Source organism: Sinocyclocheilus anshuiensis, unplaced genomic scaffold (assembly GCF_001515605.1).
Source record: "Sinocyclocheilus anshuiensis isolate Anshui unplaced genomic scaffold, SAMN03320099.WGS_v1.1 scaffold1421, whole genome shotgun sequence".
Taxonomy (NCBI): Eukaryota; Metazoa; Chordata; class Actinopteri; order Cypriniformes; family Cyprinidae; genus Sinocyclocheilus; species Sinocyclocheilus anshuiensis.
The window spans coordinates 389,229-412,854 of NW_015548279.1; the positions used below are offsets into that span (position 1 = coordinate 389,229).

The 23,626-nt window shown below is 37.9% G+C and overlaps 3 protein-coding genes across 5 annotated transcripts in view; 2 read left to right on the forward strand and 1 right to left on the reverse strand.

Annotated features, from left to right (window-relative positions):
• Positions 1-7: 7 nt before the first annotated feature.
• Positions 8-5,008, reverse strand: get1 (guided entry of tail-anchored proteins factor 1). Of its 3 annotated transcripts, none has more exons than XM_016443406.1 (5): positions 4,940-5,008; positions 3,732-3,897; positions 909-976; positions 653-767; positions 8-537 (listed from the first exon to the last, which is right to left on the reverse strand). In XM_016443406.1, the coding sequence occupies exons 1-5, from the start codon at positions 4,988-4,990 to the stop codon at positions 464-466; spliced, it is 474 nt and encodes a 157-aa protein (XP_016298892.1). In that variant the 5' UTR covers positions 4,991-5,008; the 3' UTR covers positions 8-463. The 3 variants fall into 3 exon arrangements, with proteins under 3 accessions (XP_016298892.1, XP_016298893.1, XP_016298891.1); XM_016443407.1 differs by having other exon boundaries at positions 4,970-5,007; XM_016443405.1 differs by lacking the exon at positions 4,940-5,008 and adding an exon at positions 4,581-4,803.
• Positions 5,009-5,105: 97 nt separating this feature from the next.
• hmgn1a (high mobility group nucleosome binding domain 1a) lies at positions 5,106-7,621 on the forward strand. Its single transcript, XM_016443411.1, has 6 exons — positions 5,106-5,303; positions 6,517-6,543; positions 6,654-6,683; positions 6,766-6,807; positions 6,886-7,017; positions 7,206-7,621. Exons 1-6 carry the CDS (start codon positions 5,286-5,288, stop codon positions 7,248-7,250), a joined length of 294 nt encoding a protein of 97 aa, XP_016298897.1. The 5' UTR covers positions 5,106-5,285; the 3' UTR covers positions 7,251-7,621.
• A 2,779-nt stretch (positions 7,622-10,400) lies between these two features.
• brwd1 (bromodomain and WD repeat domain containing 1) overlaps positions 10,401-23,626 on the forward strand; it is a 35,775-nt gene continuing 22,549 nt past the window's right edge. The window contains exons 1-17 of the mRNA XM_016443401.1: positions 10,401-10,629; positions 10,723-10,781; positions 10,880-10,909; positions 11,117-11,176; positions 11,949-12,099; positions 12,201-12,296; positions 13,464-13,624; positions 13,714-13,935; positions 19,736-19,836; positions 19,929-19,999; positions 20,095-20,195; positions 20,274-20,314; positions 21,003-21,104; positions 21,196-21,349; positions 21,737-21,871; positions 21,967-22,095; positions 22,251-22,476. Of these exons, the coding sequence (XP_016298887.1) occupies positions 10,581-10,629; positions 10,723-10,781; positions 10,880-10,909; positions 11,117-11,176; positions 11,949-12,099; positions 12,201-12,296; positions 13,464-13,624; positions 13,714-13,935; positions 19,736-19,836; positions 19,929-19,999; positions 20,095-20,195; positions 20,274-20,314; positions 21,003-21,104; positions 21,196-21,349; positions 21,737-21,871; positions 21,967-22,095; positions 22,251-22,476 (1,888 nt within the window). The 5' untranslated portion in view covers positions 10,401-10,580. The remainder of the gene's footprint in view (positions 10,630-10,722; positions 10,782-10,879; positions 10,910-11,116; positions 11,177-11,948; positions 12,100-12,200; positions 12,297-13,463; positions 13,625-13,713; positions 13,936-19,735; positions 19,837-19,928; positions 20,000-20,094; positions 20,196-20,273; positions 20,315-21,002; positions 21,105-21,195; positions 21,350-21,736; positions 21,872-21,966; positions 22,096-22,250; positions 22,477-23,626) is intronic.

A 23,626-nucleotide genomic window follows, 5' to 3' on the forward strand; every position in this document is an offset into this window, starting at 1 on the left:
TAGGGTTCACAAACGTATTCTTATGTTTATTAATGCATGGACTTTTTTCTTTGACAAACAAAAATCAATAAATACATTTGTAACACTGACAAAAAATACAATTATGGTACAAGCAATAAATAGACAAAATCTTCGGCTTTGCTTGAAATTACAACATAAACACTGAAAAAAAAGTGTTTCGCAATTTGTCAGGAATGTTTACGTCAGCATTTACTAACTAAATGCAAATAAAACCTTTAAATGTATTAAACAAGAAGTTGTAAACAAAGAAAGCTAAAATAATTTTACTATAGACTTAAACCACTGAACGGAATGTTGAATGGCATTAAAAAAATAGACCAATCAGTTTGGACCATTTATGAACAAAATGAAGAAAACTGTTTTTTTAGCAAGAGAACTGAAACAAACCAGAATACAGAAAAATTCAGTGACTGCTTATTCATGTTGATGTAGCACTGTTAGATTAACTGACAGCATGTAGAATGATGGCCACAACCTTGTTGCAGACAACTAGCCAGCATGTGATTCCAACACCACCTGAGATGAAGCAACAAAAACACTTGAAACTCCACGTAATTATATTTATTCTTTTAATCAATTTATCCCACCATCCAAAAGTGGCCATCGAATACAACTGGTGACTTGGACATACCTGCAATTCCAGAAGGAAAGGCTACTAGTCTCTCTAGTGGAGCAATCCATTTACTGGGTACCACTGTGACCGGCTCTGCATAATACTTTAATATGAGCGAGATCATGAGGGCCGCCTAACGACAGACAGCAGAAAACAGAACAAAGTGCCATTAGGAGGAGAGAAAATTAACAAATAAATGATACATACAGACAGACACATGAATCATACATCATATCAATACGCAAATTAAAAATGTTCCTCAATCCTCACCCACCTGAAGAATGTAAAATACAATATTTACAATCCATTTCATTTTTGCCTGTTGTGCCGTTCTTGATTTGACTGTACAAAAAAAAAAAAGACAGGCATAAGAATATAACCAAAATTTGTCTAGTCATGGTTTCTTTAAAACAGGCTTCTTCAAATCCAGCCCTGCAGAGAGTAGCTCAAAACCTGTACCTGTAATTTTCTAGTAGCTCTGAAGACCTTCATTATCTTGCTCAGGTGTTTGATTAATGATGGAGCTAAACTCTGCAGGGCAGTGACACTCCAGGGCCGGATTTGAGGAACCCTGCTTTAAAACAAATCATTTATTCCCGTTCCTGTAGAGCTACCTTCCAGCGGATTTCAGTTCCAACCCTGCTCCAACACAGCGCTCTGTTATTATCAAGTGCTCCTGAAGATCTTCATCAGCTGCTCCAGGTGTGTTTGATCAGGGCTGGAGCTGAACTTTGCAGAAAGATCGCTCTCCAGGAACCAAGACTGGACACGCCTGATGTACATGAATGAGATTAGAGATGATAAAGACGAGAGCATGATTTTCATAATTGAATGTAAATTTTCTTCTGTTCCTTAGTGCACAAGAGCATAAACTACCTTTCAGGTACATTTTCATCCTTTTGGAAGTCAACCGTGTGAACCACTCCATGTTTATTATAGATCACTCATGGATCAAAATCATTCTAGACTATGGATTCCATATGGGTTAGATCACCCAAAAATGAAAATTCTGTCATCTTTTACTCACCCTCGTGTCACTCCAAACCCGTAAGACTTTTGTTCATCTTCAAAACACAAATGAAGATATCTCTGGGAGATTTCTGTCCCTTCAATGAAAATCCATCACACCAAAATGTTGATGCCTCAAAAAGGTCATAAGGATATTGTAAAATAAATCCATATGAATTAGCGGTTTAATCTAAGTCGCTTTACATGTTGAACTCGAACACATATGGGAAACAGAAACTCAAATGTGCTTGTTTAACGTGAGAACAAAGCGCACTTGTTTCTCAGGTGCCATGCAAGCACTCTGAGCTTTGAGTTATACACACTGCATGTTCTAGAGGGAAGTGTGCCACTGTGCTCTTTCACATGAGCAGGTCAGTATCTGCCAGTGTTTGCAGTAAACCAATTCCATCTCCACATCTGTTTTTTTTTTTTTTTTTTTTACAGTTGTAATGCCAAAAAATTAGATTCTATTATCTATATTAATTACTTCAAAACATTAAAAAATATTTTACATTTGAATATTGCAATAGTAATATTTAACAACAATAATAGTGCAGCCCTACAAACAAGCACAGCAAACCTATAATTTTTTAAATCACAAAACACAAAAAAACAATTTGATTTTTTTCACTATAAATCATGCAGCTCTAGTATAAAGTGGTCACGTCTCTTCAGAAGACTAAACATGATTATTTTTTGTTTGAATTCTTATGTACAACAGCTATGCTCATTATTCTCCATTTGCTTTTGTGTTTTTCCCATAGCATACCCATCCAAACATAACTAGAGAACTTCAGTTTGGATCCAGCCTTACGAAGATTTTAAATGACGCCCGTGAAGAGTTGATGCCAACCCCCACGAGGACCTCAGATGACGCCAACTCTGAATCATCATAAAAACGGCCAAATTGCCCTTATATTGTAATCATTACGATCACATCAAGTATTCGTTGCTTTAATATGTTCACTGTTTCTGCTTAAAAGAATATGTGACATTAACTAACGACTTGGTTTGTCTAATCTTAGAACTGTACATTTATTCCATATGGACATTACGTCTCTGAAAACACTTCTCTTAATTGCAGAAACATTATTTTTACGTGATCCAGCCTTGAAACGGTATGTGTTGTGAAAAGTGCTATACAAATAAATGTGAAATGGATTGCACTGAAACCACTCGATTATCGATATGGATTATTTTTACAATTTTAACGGATGGACAGAAATCTCTCTCTTCATTTGTGTTTCTAAAAGACGAACCAAAGTCTTATGTGTTTGGAACGACATGAGGGTGAGTAAATGATGACAGAATTTTCATTTTTGGGTGAACTAGCCCTTTAACAAGTTATATCTATGCTATTCTCCAATAACATGAAGGACAGCAACAGGCAGCAGCCAAGCCATTTGTCTTCCTTCATGAACGCTTCATTGCGTTATCTGAAACCCACCTGCCATTTTCCACACTTGGCCTGAGACTTTGAATTCTCCACTGCAAAGGGAAGAAACTTTTGGTTTCTCAGTTCTTCTCGCCCCACCATAAAGTGGACAAAGGCAATTTATATGCTTCCAGTGAGGTGTGCTGGTGACTGTAAATATCTTAACACTTGGGAAGTCGTGGCCTAATGGTTAGAGAGTCGGACTCGTAACCCAAAGGTTGTGGGTTCGAGTCTAGTACCGGCAGGGATTGTAGGTGGGGGGAGTGAATGTACAGCGCTCTCTCCCACCTTCAATACCACGACTGAGGTGCCCTTGAGCAAGGCACCGAACCCCCAACTGCTCCCCGGGCGCCGCAGCATAAAATGGCTGCCCACTGCTCCGGGTGTGTGTTCACGGTGTGTGTGTGTGTGTTCACTGCTGTGTGTGTGCACTTTGGATGGGATAAATGCAGAGCACTAATTCCTAGTATGGGACACCATACTTGGCCACATGTCACGTCACTTGTTTTCAACAGAGCTATGTTGAAACATGTTGTTTTTCAACAAACAATTTGGCTTTTTTGTGGGCTTCTTTCTGTATTGTGCTGGTTAAAGCAATAGCTTGTCGCTTCATCTGCAATCTTGCTGCACATGCTTGCATTTTTTAATTTTTACCAAGTGTCTTCAGTTGATCGGTCATCTTGTTGATCTTGCGTTCCAGTCTAGCGTATCTGGCAAACTCGTCCATCATACTGACGGTGGACAGCTCCATCTTCATGTTTTGGATCTCCATCCTCATCTCCATCTCCTGATCAGCATCCTTCTGGAAGATCTTTGACAGCTATGAGAACAAACACACAAGATCTTTAATGTACATCGGCTCTTTCATTTTAAAATTGCATTACATTTTCCTCAAAGCTTTTACACTATTACCAGAATCGAAGGGTGATACACTAACAAAGGCCTATGAAGGCAAAACATTACATTTGTTAAATAAAAGTTTCTCCAATGTATCCATAGTTAGCATACTCTGAATGTCATCGTTACCATTTAGAATACCAACAATAATCCTAATCAGACATTAGCAAATTTTGGAAAAGGGGCTATGATAAAAACTGTCCGTTTTTGGACATATACGATGGTGCAAGTATGTTGGAGTACTGTGAAATGTTATTATATATAAATAAATAATCATTCAGTACCATTACACACATGGTCATATGATACCATGAAAGAAGTGCAGTTTTTTGTCGGTTTATCAAAATATTCCCAGCCCACATCAAAAGTTTGCTTTGGCACTATTAACTGTTCGCTAGTTGTGTTTACGACTTAGTTAAAACTAGACATGGTGGTAGTTTAACAGAGCAGCTTTTGTTTGCTGTGACTGCGAGAAGCTCCTGAGGAGTAACGTTAGCAGACATGCTGCATCACTGAGCATTTATGGCGTCGCATACTAATAATGTACGTTTGAAATTATATATGTGTGCTTAAGCGTCCCTAAAACTCTTTTGAATCAGTACTTACAAATGAAGAAATGGACGGCAGCAATGTTTTGATGAGGTTGCACAGAAATACAGAGCTTAGCACAAGGAACCAGTTAAACCCGGCAGCCATTTTCTTTTCATCAGCCTGATCCTCCCCCAATAATACAAACCCACTAGCGCTGCTTTTTAACCGGTTCCTCGCGTTAAATGTTTAACGTATACGTTACTTATATTATCTAAAACAACACAGTGACAGTCAAATATCCGAAAAGAGAATGTTTATAAGACAACGTTTTTTTTCTTCTTTATTAAGCGGCGTGTTTCTTTAAATACATTCAAATAATCTGAATATATAACCAATGCGAATAACACTAAATATATATATATATGCATGCTTACAATGCAGAAAGTGGCGCCTAAAGTACATACAAGCAAATCTGTGATTGACATCTCAACCTATCCACACAGGTTCTTTGCTTTGGTTTGAAATGTGGTTGCCAAGACGTTTCAGCCAATCACCGCCGAGAAGGGGCGGAGCGTAGCTCGCATCAGGTTAGTGCTATAATGAAAAGACTATAGAAAGGGGAGATCCAATCCGGTTTCAGCTAGTTTCTGTTCCGATAGAACATTAATGCTAGTTGCTTCAGTGGTTCCTAGACCCGGTTCTTACACTTTACTTATCAGCGCGTAAGCTATTTTAATTTATTTCCTTTTTGTTGTGAAAGCATACAAGCTTTAAGCAGCCATGCCTAAAAGGAGCAAAGTAAGTAGAAAAATATTGGATATTTTATTCTCTTTTATAGTATGGTTTTAATAGCATGCAATAATTAAATATGCACGTCCCTAGGACGCTTTATGTACAGTTATGTGAGTGTTGACTGCATTGGTGCGTGTGTTAATTCGTAATCTAGGGCATGTGAGCCGGTGGCATGAATCTGGCGCCTTTTTACTTCAGAGCTGTGCAATGTTCTTTTGGCTGCGTGTGGATATTTAAAGAATAGAGCATTCTCGGCTTTACTTTGACATTAAAGTCGTGTATCGAACACGCAAAGTAATGATCAGACGAAGGGGTGTAACCTCGTAACGTTTGCTCATGTTATTATTCCTCACGGAGAAGAAGCTTGTGCTTTTAACCGCGCTGTTTTAATACCTGTATAACCATATACATACGAATCAGTCGAAGTTGCGAGTTTAAAGACATTGGGGTTATTCTTAGTCCCTCGTGTAACTGTAAATACATGTATTGTTAGTTGCGTGTTGTGTACGACTCCATATGGTCCTCGAGCAGGACACACACACACTATAGTGTCATGGCTGCCTTTGCACTAAACACATTCGAAGCCTTATATCCAAATGAAATCGTTATCCCAGCAGGTTTGTTTCATAATTCGGGTTTTGCCTGCGAATCCCGCCTTAATTTTTCACTTGACCTTTGAAACGGACTTTGGAGAGTGGCTTAAGAAAGTTTTCACCGACTTTATTTGTGGATTAAAGGTATTAGCCTCCCGTTTTCACGTTTCTGTTTTATTTTCGATGCAAACCTGGTTTATGTGAACAATGTGTCGCTGTTTAATGTATTTGCTCGTCGAAAGTGAATGAATTCTGTCTGTGGAGGCGGAGCTACTGTTCCCCTCCTCCATGTGAGCTACTTAAGGACGGAAATTTTTCGGTAACATCGTTAACCAGCGACAATAAGTTAGCTAAGCTGTGCGAAGCTAATGTAAATAAATGCACTATCATCAATTGCACTATTTTGTTTTTTTATTTTTGTTTGTTTTCCCCAGTTTGCTTTTTATTTCGCGACAAAATTAACTTGTACAATAGAAATCGAGTTGTATGCATCGTCTCCCCTCCCCCATGTTCACTTCTAGATTACATAATTGCCCATAACTTGAAGGGGGTGTGGGGTACAACACCTCCCCCCTCAGACTTGATCCATGTACACACACTAACAGCTTCTGTTTCCTCTGGTACAGGCTAACAGTGACACTGAAGCAGCTGGGGTAAGTTCGAATCTATTGTTGTGTCACGCAACACGTTTTTGCATGTAATTGTGATACTTATTGCTTGTTTTGTTGCCTTCCCATCTTCTCCTCATCAAATAAACAAACAGCCCAAGAGACGGTCTGAGAGACTTCAAGGTGTAAGTTGGCTTCGCCAGTCCTTCTGAAGTCATATGCACTTTTTTGTGACACACACAGCTTACGCTGAATTCTGTTTTACAGAAACCCCAAACGCCAAAGTCTGAGCCCAAGCCAAAAGTGAAGGTAAACCGGTTATCAGTATAAGATAATAAAGGTTATCGGAAGTGGCTTAACCATGTGTTTTTCTGAAATGTCTAACAGAAGGCACCTGCAAAGGGCAAGAAGGCTAAGGAGGTAGAAAAGGCCAAACCAGAGGAGAAGAAAGAGGATGCAAAGCCAGAGACTGAGTCTGAGGAGGAAACTCCTGCGGAGAACGGAGAGACCAAAGATGAGGTAGCAAGTCATTTTATAATCACGTTAGGATAATGAATCTAACCAGGTCCTCTCTAGTAGACATTGCCTACTTATTTGGCCCCGTATCTCATTGTAGTCCAGTGCTAGAGAAAATAAATGTCAGTTAGGGATGTATCTGTGGCTGTGTCGGTTGCAAACATTTATTTATTGGTTTGGTTTTGTTACAGGGGGACAATGGAGAAGCAGGAGGCGAAGAGGAAAAGGCTGACTAGAAAGAGGGAGCTGCTAAATAACATTAAAACATTTCACAAGAGCTCCCATACCTCTTTTCTTGTACAATACAGAGGAATATTTTTATTGACTATTTTCTAAAAAGCAGGTTTTTTAATAGTTCAATATTAGAAGCTCATTTTATAGACAACGATCAAGAGAAAAGCCTCAGAAGAGGGATTCCGGGTTTTTTTTTCCCCCACTCCAGTTTTTCCTGAAGAAGAATTGCAGTCATGAAACAACTAATGACTTCCTCTTATTATTATTATTATTTGATTCTTTTTTTTTTCTGACTCTGTTTAGTTTTTAAAAAGGGAGGGGAGTGGAACAGGTTGCGACAGATAATGTAATGTGATCATGCCATTTTTAAAGATTAAAAAAAAAAGAAATTTCTCACGTTGGGAGAGTTTGCCTGAGACACTAACATTCCATAGGCAATATGAGGGGCACCTGTATTGTATGGGAAGGGGGTTCTGTAAGAAAATGCTTAGTTTTATTATTTCTGGGGGGTTGGGATTGATTGTAAGCTGTAGTCTACGAATTGAAACCTCTTTATTCAAACTGTTTTATGAATCAACAGCTTTGATTAATGATCCTGCTCACTAGTACTGGAACACTCATCGGATGTGTGATTTACATTGACTTTTGTCTTTGTGCGGTGATAGCACTGCAATAACTGTTGTATAGCTGCTGTGAAAAGGTTTTCATAATTTCTATATGCAGTATGTGATGGTACTTTTAAGAGGATGAAAAATGGAATTGTGTGTGTGTGTGTTAGCAAAGCTAATAACAGCTGTGTTAGTGTTAAACATGCAGGTCGTAGCTGACGTTATACAAAAATTACTGTAAGTTCATTCATGTGAACATGCCAACAGTAGCTATATCACTCAAAGTTTTAGGTTAAAAGTACACATGTACAGTTTCTCTTTTTTTTTTTTCATTTTTATGTAGCTGTATTGACATGCCAATAAAATGGTTGTAATTCCACCTTGATATTTTGCCGTTCTGTTTTCCTTTCTATGATTAAAAAGAACAGTAGATATAAAACAAATAAAACTCCAAATGAAAGCAATAGCTAGAAAATGAACGCTTCAATGACAATGTGTGAAATACATTAAATAAAATAATGTGCTTGACAATGTAATTATTGATGTTGCATGATCTTACTGTATTCATCTAGTTTTGTGTAACATTGGTTAGAAAACGTGTGTGTGTGTGTTATTCAAATTTGGGATCAGTAAGATTTTTTTATATTTTTAAAGCTCTAAGGCTGCATTTATTTGATCAAAAATACAGAAAAAAATGGCAATATTGTGAAATATTATTGCACTTTAAAATAATGGTTTAATATTCTTAAAAATATAATGTAGTGATGCAAAGCTGAGTTTTCATCAACCATTACTCCAGCCTTCAGTGTCACACGATCCTTCAGATATAATTCTAATATGCTGATTTATTATCAGTGTTGGAAACAGTTGTGCTACATTTGATCCATTTCTCAGGATTCTTTGATGAATAACAAGTTTAAAAGAACAGCATTTATTTACACACACACACACACACTACTTCTATGAGAATTACCAGAAGGATTTGGAATTAATTTGTATGATTTGTGAACCTCATCAAAGTTTCTCTAATAATGTTTTCTGTTATAAGAAGATTGCACATTCAGGCAATCTAAATGGGTTTTAGGGTCTACATTATTGGAAGCGTGTTATTTTAGTGTCTTAACGGTCAGGCTAAAAGATTGTGATCAATAGTCATAAACACCTCCAATCAATGGTATTGTAATCATCATGTGACCATTTCTTGGGACTATAGTTATCAACACTGCACACCATGTACTTAGATCTTATTATATTCAAACCAGCTCACATCATAATAGAATAATATACTAACAGAGTTTCACTCCAGTTTATTCAGAGTAACCACAGGTGTAGTTCATCCCAATGTCAATGGTCATAGAAAATGTGACTGATAACCAGAATGTCTCCAAATCTGAACAAGTCCGTTTTTGTTTGAATAGACATTTCACTGTTTCAAAGCAGCTCTACAGAAAATCATGTTGATGTTTGTAATATCTTAATATCTGCATGCCATATAGTCACATTTAGCAGATGGGCGATAATATATAATTTACAATTGGCACCGATATAAATAAGCAGGCAGTTGAGATTTGAGATGTAGTAAATATTTATTTGATCCCCTGCTGATTTTGTACGTTTGCCCACTTGCAAAGAAACAAAGGGTCTGTGATTTTTATGGTAGGTTTATTTTAATGTATAGAGACAGAATACCAAGCAAAAAATGTTTCTGGGTTTTTTTTGGTTGGTTATTCTGTCTCTATCCGCTAAAATAAACCTACCATCAAAATCACAGACCCTTCATTTCTTTGCAAGTGGGCAAACTTGCAAAATCAGCAGGGGATCAAATAAATATTTTCCCCACTGTATCATTTTACATAAGTGTGGATGACGTTGGACATATTTATATCCCCAACTTTATATAAAAAGCTGTTTTATAATTTAAAACCCACCAACCGTATGTTGTAACATGTTTTGCAAGAAACGTATGCTTTCTGGTGCTAACTCTTTTAAAGCACTTCTTTTATTATTATTTTTAAATGCAAAGGCATTTATACATTTTAAGTGCCTGGATACTTTTTGGGGCCACTAACTGCTTCAGTATTTAAAGGGGAAAATATAACACTTTGGGATTAAAAAAATATATATAATAATTATCACAGGATTTGTGCTGTCTGTCAGTGGACATATTTGTGTAAAGACAGTAAGTTTAGCACATTCAGCAGCATAATACTCATCACAAACCCCCACATACGTGTGATAATAAGTAGTGGTGGCGAATATTAGTTGTTTGGATGTCTTTGAATATTCAAACCGTCACGTTCACAGACAAAAGATGAACGCTTCTACTGTCGCCATTCGATGTGACGTCACGAACCAGCCGTTCGAAGAGGAACGCGGCTTTTCATTGTTTGTTATTCGAGGAACGCGTCGCGTGGAACGACACAGCAAGAAACGTTTCGATTTACATCGACGACTCGAACGCTGAATGTTTCGACTTTTAAATCTCCGCGTGACTTCTGCGTTGCTGAAGAAGACGAGGAGTTTTACCCCCTCCCCCTGTTTCCGGTGTTCAGGCGGAAGTAGCTGTGAGCTCAGGTCTGATACTTCCAATGGCGACCGAAAACTGGCCGAACAGAAAGCGGGAGCAATCGTGGAGGGGTACGAAGCGTACAGTCGACATTAAATAATTATATAATTTACCAACTACACATAAAGTTCGTCTCCAAACACCGTATTCTTTGAGCTATGGCCGATACTGCAGCCAGAAATGGGAGTATTTCACCCCTTGAATCAGGTAAGACTTAAAAAGTAATATTATAAAGAGGTACTTTTCTAGTTTCTTCGTCGTAAATCAAATAATAAACGACCTCGCGGTGTCCTTTCGCAGAGTTGTATTACTTGATATCGCGCTATTTGAGCACGGGGCCGTGTCGGAAAGCGGCCGAGGTGAGTTGACTTCAGTCCTCCAGACTTTAATAGGAGTATTGTGTTAAAAATGATGCTGGATGAGAGCACTGAACCGAGCTCATTCTCATCTGTTGCAGGCTCTTGTGTGTGAGCTGGAGGAAAATCAGGTGTGTTGCTCGATTACTTCGTCTTTATGTCCGTCTGTCAGTGTGTATGCTTCCCTCTCGGACTGAAACATGGATCTGGCAGTATACTGCTTTTCATTATCGCTTGCCTTGAACTTCTTTACATTTTGCGCTGTTGTATTTATTAAGATAACCTGGCGTCCGTCGATTTGCTTTCGACCTTATTAACCCGGCTTATTTTTTTGATAGCTCCTTCCACGTCGGTTGGATTGGGAAGGAACTGAACACCCGCGATCTTATGAAGATTTGGTAAGTGTTTTGATTTGGTTTCTGGAGCATGTGTATGGCATTTGTTTAATTCTCACACGTGTTCATTTTGTGACCGATTTAGGATCGGCTTTAAATTACAGGCATCTGATTTTTTTTTTTTTTACATTGTACAGCGTTATTATTATGAGCAGTTCTTTGGGGGCTCTGTGTTTTGACTGCTAACCTATTTAGTGCTGTATTGCAGTTAGGGTGGGGCCTCGTCGGGTTGTGGCTACGTCAGGATGTTGAACCGTCCAATCAGATTTCAGGACTCGCCGTCGGGTTTTTATTTTGCATGTGACCTGCGCTCTGATTGGCCGATAAAAGGGACTTAATTTACATAAACTCCTTGCACTCAGCCACATGAGACAGGCTTTCATTTATGTTTTCCTGAAGGGTCGCGACCGCGGTCAGTTATCTTACGGGTGTGTAAATGGTCCCGCTTTAACAAGGCAACTATTTAAAATCTGCATTTAGTTGTCTGCTTGGTTAAAAACACATTTAGAGAAAGCTAGACATCAGATAGGCTACATTCAAACAGCTACATTCAAGATGGTATTACTTGAGTATGTCGTAAAATACGTTATTACTTAATAGCAAGGCAAGGCAGACAGGTATATGTGTATTTTATATATATATATATATATATATATATATATATATATATACATACACATGCACACACACACACATTTATTCATTTATTTATTTATTTTTTAATTTTGGTAATTCATTACATAACGAAAGTAAAGGATCCTTTATTCTTTGTTAGGTTGCTGCCAACAGACATATTGCACCAGACCACCTGTTGCAAATATGCAAGCAGATTGGTCCGATTCTGGACCGAGAGGTTCCGTCTGGTGTGCCAGGAGTCTACTCTCTACTCGGGGCCGGGAAACACTCTTTACTGCGAACGTCTAAAGGTGAGATAAGGCTGGAGCTTTCAACCCCTTCTGCCTTGGTGTGTTTGTCAGCTATCCTAGTGTAAATGTCACTACTGTCTGCCTTCTCTCAACATCTCTAGACTGCGGCAATAGCAGATGGAAAGCCTCCACGTTTGCGGCCCTTCATAGAGGGAGACCACCTGAGAGGCCTTTAAGCTGCAGGGATGCCAATATTGGTGAGTACCTTCCGTTTGCTGTGTCAGGGCTCAACGATGAGGATTTTGAATGATTTTTTTTTGCTACATTTTTACTGGCTAGAAAAAAAATACAAAGATCGCTGTATTCTTTTTCTTTTTTTAAGTTGGCATGAAACGGTAGTTCTTCTTTTCTTCCCTATTGTGACGCATATTCAAGTGAAACATTTTCTCGAATGACAGACTTTTTTTTTCATCAGGTATTGATCGGATCGTTGTTTGCTAATTGCTATGATCTCATTTGAGTTACAGGTTGCTGGAAGAGAGGAATTATTGTTAGGATGTTGATTATTTTTAGCATTTTTTTTTTCTTAGTAATTGTTTTGATTAAAGATCACTATATGCAGAATGGCAGATATATGCACAGATAAATAATTTAGTTGCATCTTAACAAATAACTTGCTTTAAAAGCTGAAAATAAGTGAAAAGTTGAAAATAATGTTTATGATGGTCTATGATATGCAGCAATACTTGAATTATAGTGCTATAATGTAACTACATAGAGGACGCATTAGACATGAACCAATTATCTACTTGGCTCACCTTCTGTGTATAAAGACAGCACAGAAGCACATGGAGATCCAAAGTACTTGAAATCAAATGATCAAATTAGGGCTCTGAATCATTTGCATTCTTTACTAAATCAATTGTTTTTCAGTTAATCACAATTAATTGCATCTGAAATTAAAATTGTAATCATTTTTACTTTGAATATAAAAGTAGTTAGAGCCATTTTGAAATTTTACGATTTTTAACGTTTAATAGTCTGATCATTTACAGTTCAAACCTTACTTCTCTATTGTTTAACAATTTTAGAACATGATGGTTGTCATAAGCTGTCAATTCTTGAACAGTCTAATAATAAAATAAGCAATAAAAAAACACTAGTTAAAAATGTGTAGTATTAATATTTTTATGTGAGGATCAGATGTCAGAGGGACTCGCAAGGAATTGGGGTTGGAAGGATGATGCTTTAATTGCATCCATGAATGCTGATGTAAGATGATGAACTTTCCACAGCATGACTTTCTTCTAACTCTGACTCCTAGCCATCCCTGATCCCTGTTGAATGTATTTAGACTTCTGGCCTGGCAAACAGAGAAATGAAATGTTGAGTGATTTGAGTGGATTTCCTCTCTGTGGTTGTAGCGGAGGTGTGCAGAGGCAGAGAGCTCACAGGAGCTCAGCGCTTCAGCTCTATCAACCCTGTCAGCAATTATCAGCACATGAAGATGCACAGGAGGATCCTGGGACATCTCTCTGCCGTGTACTGTATAGCCTTTGATCGAACAGGTTCCAGGATTTTTACGGTGAGCATCAGTATTCTTTTGGAGTGCCCTCAGGCTCGGCTCTTGGTCTGCTGTAGAACCCTTGACCCTGTTCATTTCCTGACCCTCAGGGTTCCGACGATGCCTTGGTGAAGATCTGGTCCTCTTTTGACGGAAGGCTTCACTCCACTCTCAGAGGACATTATGCTGAGATATCAGATCTAGCAGTTAACTTTGAGAATACCCTTATTGCGGCCGGGAGCTGCGACAAAACCATTAGAGTCTGGTGCCTTCGTACTTGTGCCCCAGTGGCGGTCCTGCAGGGCCACAGTGGATCTATTACCTCTTTACAGGTAAGAGTGCTGTATGACTTTAGTGTCCTTTTCGTGTTTTTATTAACGCTAAATCAATGTAGGAGCTTGGCAAGTGAATTTACCAGCATTGTAAATCTTACTGACCATGAAATAGTTTTTGTAATTTATTTTTATTAAAATAGTTTTTGACAAATAAACATGTTAAGACATACGTAATGTTACAATATTTATCTTCTGGAAAAAAAAATCACTGTTTCCACAAAAATATCAAGCAGCAAAAAACTGTTTTTAACATTAGATATATTAAAGGGTTGGTTCACCCAAAAATGAAAATTCTGTCATTAATTACTCACCCTCGTGTCGTTCCAAACCTGTAAGACCTTCGTTCATCTTCGGAACACAAATTAAGATATTTTTGATTAATTTTGACAGCTCTCTGACCCTCCCATAGACGGCAATGATCCAGGTCCAGAAATGTAGCAAGGAGATCGTTAAAATAATCCTTGTGACATCAGGGGTTCAACCGTAATTTTACGAATCCAGGTCCAGAAATGTAGCAAGGAGATCGTTAAAATAATCCATGTGACATCAGGGGTTCAACCGTAATTTTACGAAGCTACGGGAATACTTTTTGTGCGCAAAAGAAAAACAGTGCTGTCAAATGATTAATCAAGATTAATCGCATAAAAACCCATTATAAACGAGGCATTTGTTGCATCCAGTGGGGACATAATTACGGATTATAATGACTTATACTGTCTTTTTACGCGTTGCCTTGCATCGCGCCACGTAAAAATAAAACCATGTCTGCATTTGTGATCGGAGAAATTACAAACAACATGCGCTACTCTACACTGCCCAAAGACAGTGCCGAAACACAGCGTCGCACACTGCGGACTAGAGTGAGCGGCGGCGGGCGGGCTTGTGAACTGCGCGGCCGGCGGGCTTGCGGCAACCACATGTGACGACCCCGGGCTGGACTCCGCTTCGTCCACAGTGAAAGCCGATCCGGTGATCCACAGGTGACCCCTTTAAATTTTCTAAATATGTACTGTATGTGTGTCTTTAAATATACATAATAAATAAACACAGTACACACATATATATTATGTACACAAACTTTTATTTTGGATGCGATTAATCGTTGCCCAGCACAAAAAAAAAAAAACTACTTTATTCAACAATTCGTCGTCTCCGCGTCACCCTGGTGCCATTTTGGACAGAACAGACAGAACAGGACAGACATTTTGGACACAGAACAGCATACACTGTTTACGTTCAGTGGATACTCTCCTAAATGATGCCAGGGTGACACGGAGACGGCGAATTGTTTAATAAAGTCGTTTTCTTTTTTTTTCTTTTTTGCTCACAAAAAGTATTCTCGTAGCTTCGTAAAATTACGTTTCAACCCCTGATGTCACATGGATTATTTTACCGATCTCCTTGCTGTTTGACAACATGCAATTGCAGCTGTGTGTGGAATTATCTAGCTTGCTTGGGTTGTGAGTCAGCACGGCTCCAGCGCGGATGAATCTAATGTTCTGAAGAGTATGTGTGGCAGTCAGTCACCGCACCGGTGTGGATATTGTTCTTTGCAATCACAGATTCTAGCCCAAGTCTTGCATGACTCAAATAAGCATTTTCACCGGATATTGTCATCTGAGCAAGTAACAAGTCTGCAGGAGCGGCTTTACTGACGAGATGCGCATGAAAACCCAAAAAGCAAATTATGCTCCCTTCGAACTGGTTGTCCGGATAGCTGTCCGTCACCTGCAGGATCCTCACATGCGATAGCCTAGTAGCCGGGACAACTTCTCTATGTTTACAGACGTGACGTAATGACGCAGTGCCATGCTCGAATTTCCCGCGAAAACATACCCGTACCACTCAAATTAGAAAACATTATTATAAACTAACCGTTGTGAATCGGGCTAAAGTAAGGTGATAGTTTCGAACACTGGCTGGTTATGTACTTGCTCAAATATTGATTTCGGATCATTTTTAACCAAAAAAAGTTAGGGACTGCAGCTTTAACGTCCACTGACAATTTACTTATTTTAGCATTTCCAATTACTAAGCCAGTTGTTAAGATTTTTCAAACAATCTGCACTAAAATGTATCTGCTTTGACTTCACAACATAAAATGTGACCACATAAAGTAGTGGGAACGAATTCTTTATTTGTGACCACAATATCTATTTTAAACTGCGTGTCGTGTGAAAATCGTGGCTAGGCCTACATTGTACACATTTCTTACGTTGATTTAGGACAGGAAGTGGAAGCGAGAGTGGGGGGCTGGATTGGAAATCAAGCTCAAATCACTTGTTCCCTTGTTTAGTTAAAGCTTGACCACTTTGTGCTAGTTTGTCACTTTAATTTAGTTAAGTTGTGGCTAAAATTAACTAATATTTTCCCACGATTGTTCTGTACTAATTTGTGGCCATGATTTAACTAAAAGGCAAAAAAAAAATGGTAATAATAAATAAATAATAAAAATTCAATCATACAATAGTTTTTAACATGCCCCCATGTTATAAATAGTATTTAACCCTTTAAGCCGGAGCGGGACACCTCCCACACGAAACAATTCATAATCAAATTACTAAGCAACCCCTGAATGGAATAACACAAAATATAAATGATAAATTACAAAAAAAAATTATAATTTACAAAATATGTTTTTTGTGCCATTTACTCTGTCAGAAACATCATACAGCTCAGATAGTCATGTGTCATATGTGACCCTGGACCACAAAAGCAGTCTTAAGTCGCTGGGGTATATTTGCAGCAATAGCCAAAAATACATTGTATGGGTCAAAATTCTTTTCTTTTTTTTATGCCAAAAATCATTAGGATATTAAGTAAAGCTCATGTTCCATGAAGATATTTTGTAAATTTCCTACCATAAATATATCAAAACTTAATTTTTGATTAGTAATATGCATTGCTAAGAACTTCATTTGGACAACTTTAAAGGCGATTTTCTCAATATTTTGATTTTTTTGCACCCTCAGATTCCAGATTTCCAAATAGTTTGTATTAGTTTGTATCTCGACCAAATATTGTCCTATCCTAACAAACCATACATCAATGGAAAGCTTATTTATTCAGCTTTCAGATGATGTATAAATCTCAATTTTGAAAAATTGACACTTAAGACTGGTTTTGTGGTGCAGGGTCACATATGTCATTTGAAAGGTCTCATCGAGTAGCATAAAACAAGCATAATTGTTTGGGGCTTTGAATAAACTGGAGCGAGTTTTTGTACAAGAAGTCACCCCCAGACCCATATGAAAATAATATATTGATGTCACCGTTTTACTTGTTACTTCATTAAACATAATCAGATCATGGAAAAATAGACACCATTTTTTTAGAGCAGATTCTCCTGATTAAAAAGAGCCCAAAATCACTATAATCCGTCATTTATATCTAAAGATATTCCTCAAGAATAAATAACACACATAAAACTGCACAGGTGGCATGTAGCTTAGCCAAAAAATCTAAGGTAGCTGTCATGTAGCGTTTTCACTCCTAACTTCATGAACCATGCACATTTCATAGAAAACGACACGTCATTATTTGCAGAAAATTATCCAGATTAAAAAGAGTCCAAACTCACCATAATCCATCATTCAGATCTGAAGATATCTCTCATAGAGCTATAACACATAGAAAATAATTAGGTCATGTAGCTTAGCAAAAAAATCTGAGGTTGCAGTCCTGTGGCGTTTTAGCTCATAACTTCACCAAACATGCATAGATCTTGAAAAACCGCACAGAATTATTTTCATATAATATATTTAATTCTCCTGATTAAAAAGAGCCCAAATTTACCATAATCCGTCGATGAGATCCAAAGATATTGCTCATATTGCTGTAACACATAAAACCCAACGGACGCGCTTCAGGCGCAGCAGGACAAATAACTACTTTCACTTTGTGCTTTTATTTGTAACTTCATGAAACATGAATAGATCATGGAAAGCGTCATTATTTTCAGAAAATTCTCCTGATTAAAAGGAGCCCAAACTCATAATTCGTTCATTAGATCTAAAGATATTCCTTATGATGTTATCACACACATTAAACCATTAAATTAAGAAAAAATGCACAGCCTGCTCACCGGATGCGCACATTGTACGCGCTTCGTGTTAAAAACTGCAAAGCACAAAGGGAAGAGAAATTGATGCGTAGTGTATTATATCTGTGCAACAGTTATTGAGCCTTTCTTTTAACGGTTTTAAATTTCAGTTACTGTGCATGTTAAAAACAATTTATAGTCTTTTCTACGCCCGTGTTTTGTTCTCACAGACACCAGGTAGCAAGTAACAAAACAACATTAAACTCCGGCAAGAAGATAAAGTCCTCTTTGCAAAATCATAGACATGTATTTACAAATCAAGTATAATGGGAACACAGAATGATCTCGGAGAGAGCTTTACCGAGCTGACTGCTGTAACCGAACGCGACCAGGGTTTAAAGGCTGAACGAATGACTGACAGCCACAGGGGAGAAAAGAGTTTGTGTGAACTTTAATGTAAGGACTTAAATATTCATATGTAGCTCACATTAAGCTATCGTATGGCTTCAGAAGTAACACAGAATAATTCGCACAATCGGAAAAAAAAAAAAAATCTCGGATTTAGATCGGCCCTCTCTGACCGATACCCGATCTAAGAAAAATGGCACTATCGGAGCCGATATCGGATCGGCGCATCCCTACATATGAACATCACCAAAAAATATTTTTTCTCCTTCTTTATTTTACCTTAGTCAAATAAGAATATGAAAAATTTCCCTTGACCACACTAACTTTTCTTACATTTTATCAACTATTTCTCAACATGAGAATATTCAGATGCAAAGATTTTTTCCCCCCTAAAAATATAGAAATATTTCTATCAAACGATACCTACCTTTTGACTGTCCTTGCTACGGTCTTGGAGTTATGAGTCATTATTTTTGTGTATGTCACTCAGAAAACAACAGTTTTAAAAATGCCTTCAGGGAGTCAAGAGCTAAACAAAAAGGCCTATTTTGTTACAAAAAATACTGTAACTTTTGGATACTTTTTGCTATCACCACAAAATTACAAATACAGCTAACATGCTGGGGAACATCATCAAAAAAGAATTTTCCTCCTACCTTATTTCTGTCCTGAGATATTGAATGTCAAATAAGACGGATACGAAACATTTCTTGAACACTCAAATTTCTTACATTTTATCAGCTATTTCTCAGCAGGAGAATGTCCAAATGAAATATTTTTTCCCCCGAAAGTACAGAAAGATTTCTATCAAACGATACCAACCTTTTGACTCTCCTTGCTACAGTCTTCGAGTTATGAGTCATTATTTTTGTGTATGTCACTCAGAAAAAACATCAACTTCAGTGAGGCAAAAATGGCCTCGGGGCTTAAAGGGTTAACATTCCCAGTGTAGAAGTGCAGTAAATTCCTCCTCTCAGTGTTGTTGCTTTACATTAGATTTCGTAAAGTAATTTAATCGAACTCCTCTCCTGAAGTGTTTGGGATTACGCAAATGTCAGAATAAAGTGGAGGGCTTTGTGTTTCCATCTCCAGTCCAGTTACTGAACAGTGTGATGGTAGGAATCTAGAGGTGAAGTGAATAAAGTGTCACATCCAGACTACAGAATGTATAAGAGTGTAACTGCTAGGGGCAAAACATGTGCTACATGTCAGTTCACTTTTATGTAAAACGATAGCGTTTTCAGTAGCGTGTTACCCTTAACGATAATGTGTAGTTGTGTCATTTTCATGTGTTTCTATGCTGCATGTTGTTCTAACAGGTATTTCTACTTCCTCTTTCTCTTGTAGTTCTCTCCATTAGTCAAGGGCTCCAAAAGGTATATGGTGTCCACAGGAACTGATGCAACAGTGTGTTTCTGGCAGTGGGATGTTAATAATAACAGTTTCAGGTGAGGGCTCTTCATCGCGTTAGAATTAAAAGATGGGATTAGTGTGTGTCAAAGATTGAGGTTCATTGTTTGTTTCCATTATTGTTCACCAGCGATCGTCCACACAAATTCACAGAGAGGCCGAGGCCTGGCGTTCAGACTGTCTGCTCTTCCTTCAGCCCTGGTGAGACGACTGAACGTTTGAACTAGAGCTGAAGGGCTCCCCCCTTTGACACCTGTATGTTTATGTAAGGCACACATTTCTTTCTCTTTATACAGGTGGCGTGTTCCTTGCAACAGGAAGCACAGATGACGTCATCAGGATATACTACCTGGGCAGTGGCAGTCCAGAAAAACTAGCTGAGCTTGACTCTCACAAAGTAAGCAACCAATCAACCAAATTGTAAGAGAATATCTCATGGTGTGCCATGATTTACAATATGTGGTTTAATTTGTAGGACAAGGTGGACAGCATCCAGTTCTGTCATTCAGGAGAGAGGTAATATTACTGGTTTACCACAAACCAATCATTTTTTAGTGATGCACCAAGAATTTGGCATCCAAATGTATTCGGCCAAAACAGTTTTATAGGTCCAGAATCACTGACCAAAACAGTAACATTTAATTAGCGCTTCTCTGATGCCACGTTTGAACTGTGAGTGTTTTTTTTTTCTTTTCATGCACACAAGGATAAGCTACAATAGGTGAACATGTCAGCTGTGTGTATACTAGGGATGGGTTGATAATATCGATTTCTTATTTTTCATCACAAGATCTTTTAGTCTATGCTGTTTTCAGTTCATTCAATCAGTGTTTCAACTGCAGAAAGATGTCAATAAAAGTTTGTAAACAATGTAATTTAATGTTACGTTTACTACAGTTAGCCAGAAAAAAAATGAACTCTAGAGATCACAGGCCAGTTAATGTTTATAAACGAATTGGAATATTTTATGTAAAACTGCATTGTGCAATTAAAATGTTTAAATGCAACTCAGTTTTTGAGTTTTGATTATTAAATAAACGATTAATTAATTATTAAATAAACTAAAAATCTTCCGTTTTACACTAAATGAGAACTTGACTTTTGATTTGGGTAAATTCGATTTGGTGCATCGCTATTTTACTTCAGTTCTTTTTTTATTTAATTTTTATATCCCAGAATCATTCTTTTAATGTCTCTCTCTTAGATTTGTGAGTGGCAGTCGAGACGGCACTGCTCGTATATGGCGACTGCATCAGAGACATCAATGGAAGAGCATTTTATTGGACATGGCTGCCACCCTTCCAGGGTATGAAAACCTTCTGGGAAAACTCAAACAGATGTTGCATTGACTTTGATTTGATCTCTTAACGAAATTGCCCCTCCTTTGTTTACTGTAGGTCTGCACCTTTAACAGAGGATGAAAATGTCTTCAAACCCAAAGTCACCATGGTTTCCTGGGATCGCCACGATAACGCAGTCATCACTGCGGTCAACAATCATCTGCTCAAAGTGTGGAATTCCTATTCTGGACAGTTGCTGCATATCCTTAAAGTAAGACAGCTTCCACTGCTCAGATTCTCAGATTTAGTTGAAGGAAAAGTTCACACAAAAATGAATGTTGAATGAATGTCATTTATGAATGTTGCTCCAGAAGTTCTTCAGGTGAAATTCAAAATATTTCACCTGGCCAAACCAAATAGAACCTGTTCAGCGAAATCCTAAGCAACATCATTAATATTAACAAATTAAATGAGCAAAACCAAAAGAGCCAAACAGATTGTAGCTTGCCATTTTGAGAAAGTTCTTGTTGGTTTTTGTGCAATGTGTATACTTTCAGTGAACAGTCTGATACTGCACTGCCATGTGCTTAGACCAGAGGTTAAAACCTATACAATGTTATGCTATATGGAGATGAATGCATTTCTCTTCACCTCACAGGGTCATGAGGCCGAGGTGTTTGTTTTGGAGCCGCATCCCTATGACCCTCGCATCATGCTGTCTGCAGGCCACGATGGGAATGTCTTCATATGGGACCTCATCAGAGGCACCAAAACCATGCATTACTTTAATATGGTGGAGTATCCCAATGTTCTTTCAGTTTTATTTGCAGAACATAAACATCCACAACTTTATTACTGACATGCCAAAAAAAATCTTTTGTGTAAAAGATTGAAGGTCAAGGACATGGTGCTGTATTTGACTGTAAGTTCACCACAGATGGGCATCGCTTTGCAATGACAGACTCTCATGGACATCTGGTTATTTTTGGCTTTGGGAGCTCTAAGCCCTATGAGAAGGTTTGTATGATTTCTAACTGAGAAATCTGAAGATGATAATTTCACCTCTTTTTATATATCTGTATTGAACCAAGACATCTTGTATAAACAATTTACAAGTTTCTATATATATAATTTCTTCATCTATTAATTTCTTTCTCCAAATGAATCCATAGCTTCCAGACCAGGTGTTTTTCCACACCGACTATCGGCCGCTGATCCGGGACACAAATGGGTTTGTTCTGGATGAGCAGACCCAGCAGGCCCCACACCTGATGCCTCCTCCCTTCCTGGTGGACGTTGATGGTAACCCTCACCCTCCCAGATTCCAAAGACTGGTCCCAGGAAGAGAAAACATTGCAGATGAGCATCTAGTCCCTCAACTGGGCTACGTCGCTACAAGTAAGTTCCCTACTGTTGTCATAACATTTTTGTAGCGTGTCCCTAGTTCACTGTTGACTGCTCTAACATGACGTGGGGTACACTGTAAACAGCACTGAAAAACCAGTTTCAGAACTGGTTCCTTTGTTTAAAAAAAAAAGTGTGATGCACCAAATTGATTGATTTTATTTTTTTTATAACTAAAACTGAAATTTTAGTCGAAAGCCAAAATAAAGCTAAATTATATGAAAATAAAGATAAAAGCTTACAAACCAATAAATCAATTTATTTAATAATCAGTACTCTTATTATTTAGAGTAATTTAAATTGCACACAAGGCAGTTTTATAATAACTTATCATTTATTTTTTACTGTCATTTCATTGTTGAAAACAATTGTGACTGTAATTGTTTTCATGAAAGATTTACTCAAACATAGATTGCATTAAACAATGAAGATTTCACTATCAGGTTAAGCAAAAATATAATTAATATGTAATACATTTTAGTAAAATACTCCTCTATAGTATTTCTAGCTAACTAATGAGTTTATGGACATTGAATGGCTTTCCTGAGGTAAATGTAAAATTACATGACAACATTAGCCCCTTTCACACATACAGACTTTACTGGTAAATTACCGTTAAGAGATTGTGTGTGAACAGGACCTTTTCAAAAATACCGATAAATTCGTTCTGGCAATTTACCGGTATGGGAAGTTGTAACATTACCAGTAAATTGCTGCAATGATGCTGTGTGTGAACACAGAATGAAGATTACCGGTATGAGAACATACAAGTTCAGAACGTGCTGACGTAAGACGTCTACTCCGGGCCAATCCAGAGCCATTGAAATTCAAACGTCAATGGCTCCGGGCCAGTCATAGCATTCTGACAGATGACGCATTTACTCCACGCAGTCTAGTTCGGTTTGAAGTAGTGTAATGCGATTTCTCTGGGCCAAAAGCAACTGCATTAATGTTAACGTTTGACACAAAAAATAAAACGATCAACAGAAACACTGACCCCTCCATATTTACAAACAACATCAGGAGGCGCAGCCATTAAAGGGGTCATATGATGTTGCTAAAAAGAACATTATTTTGTGTATTTGGTGTAATGAAATGTGTTTATGCGGTTTAAGGTTCAAAAAACACATTATTTTCCACATAC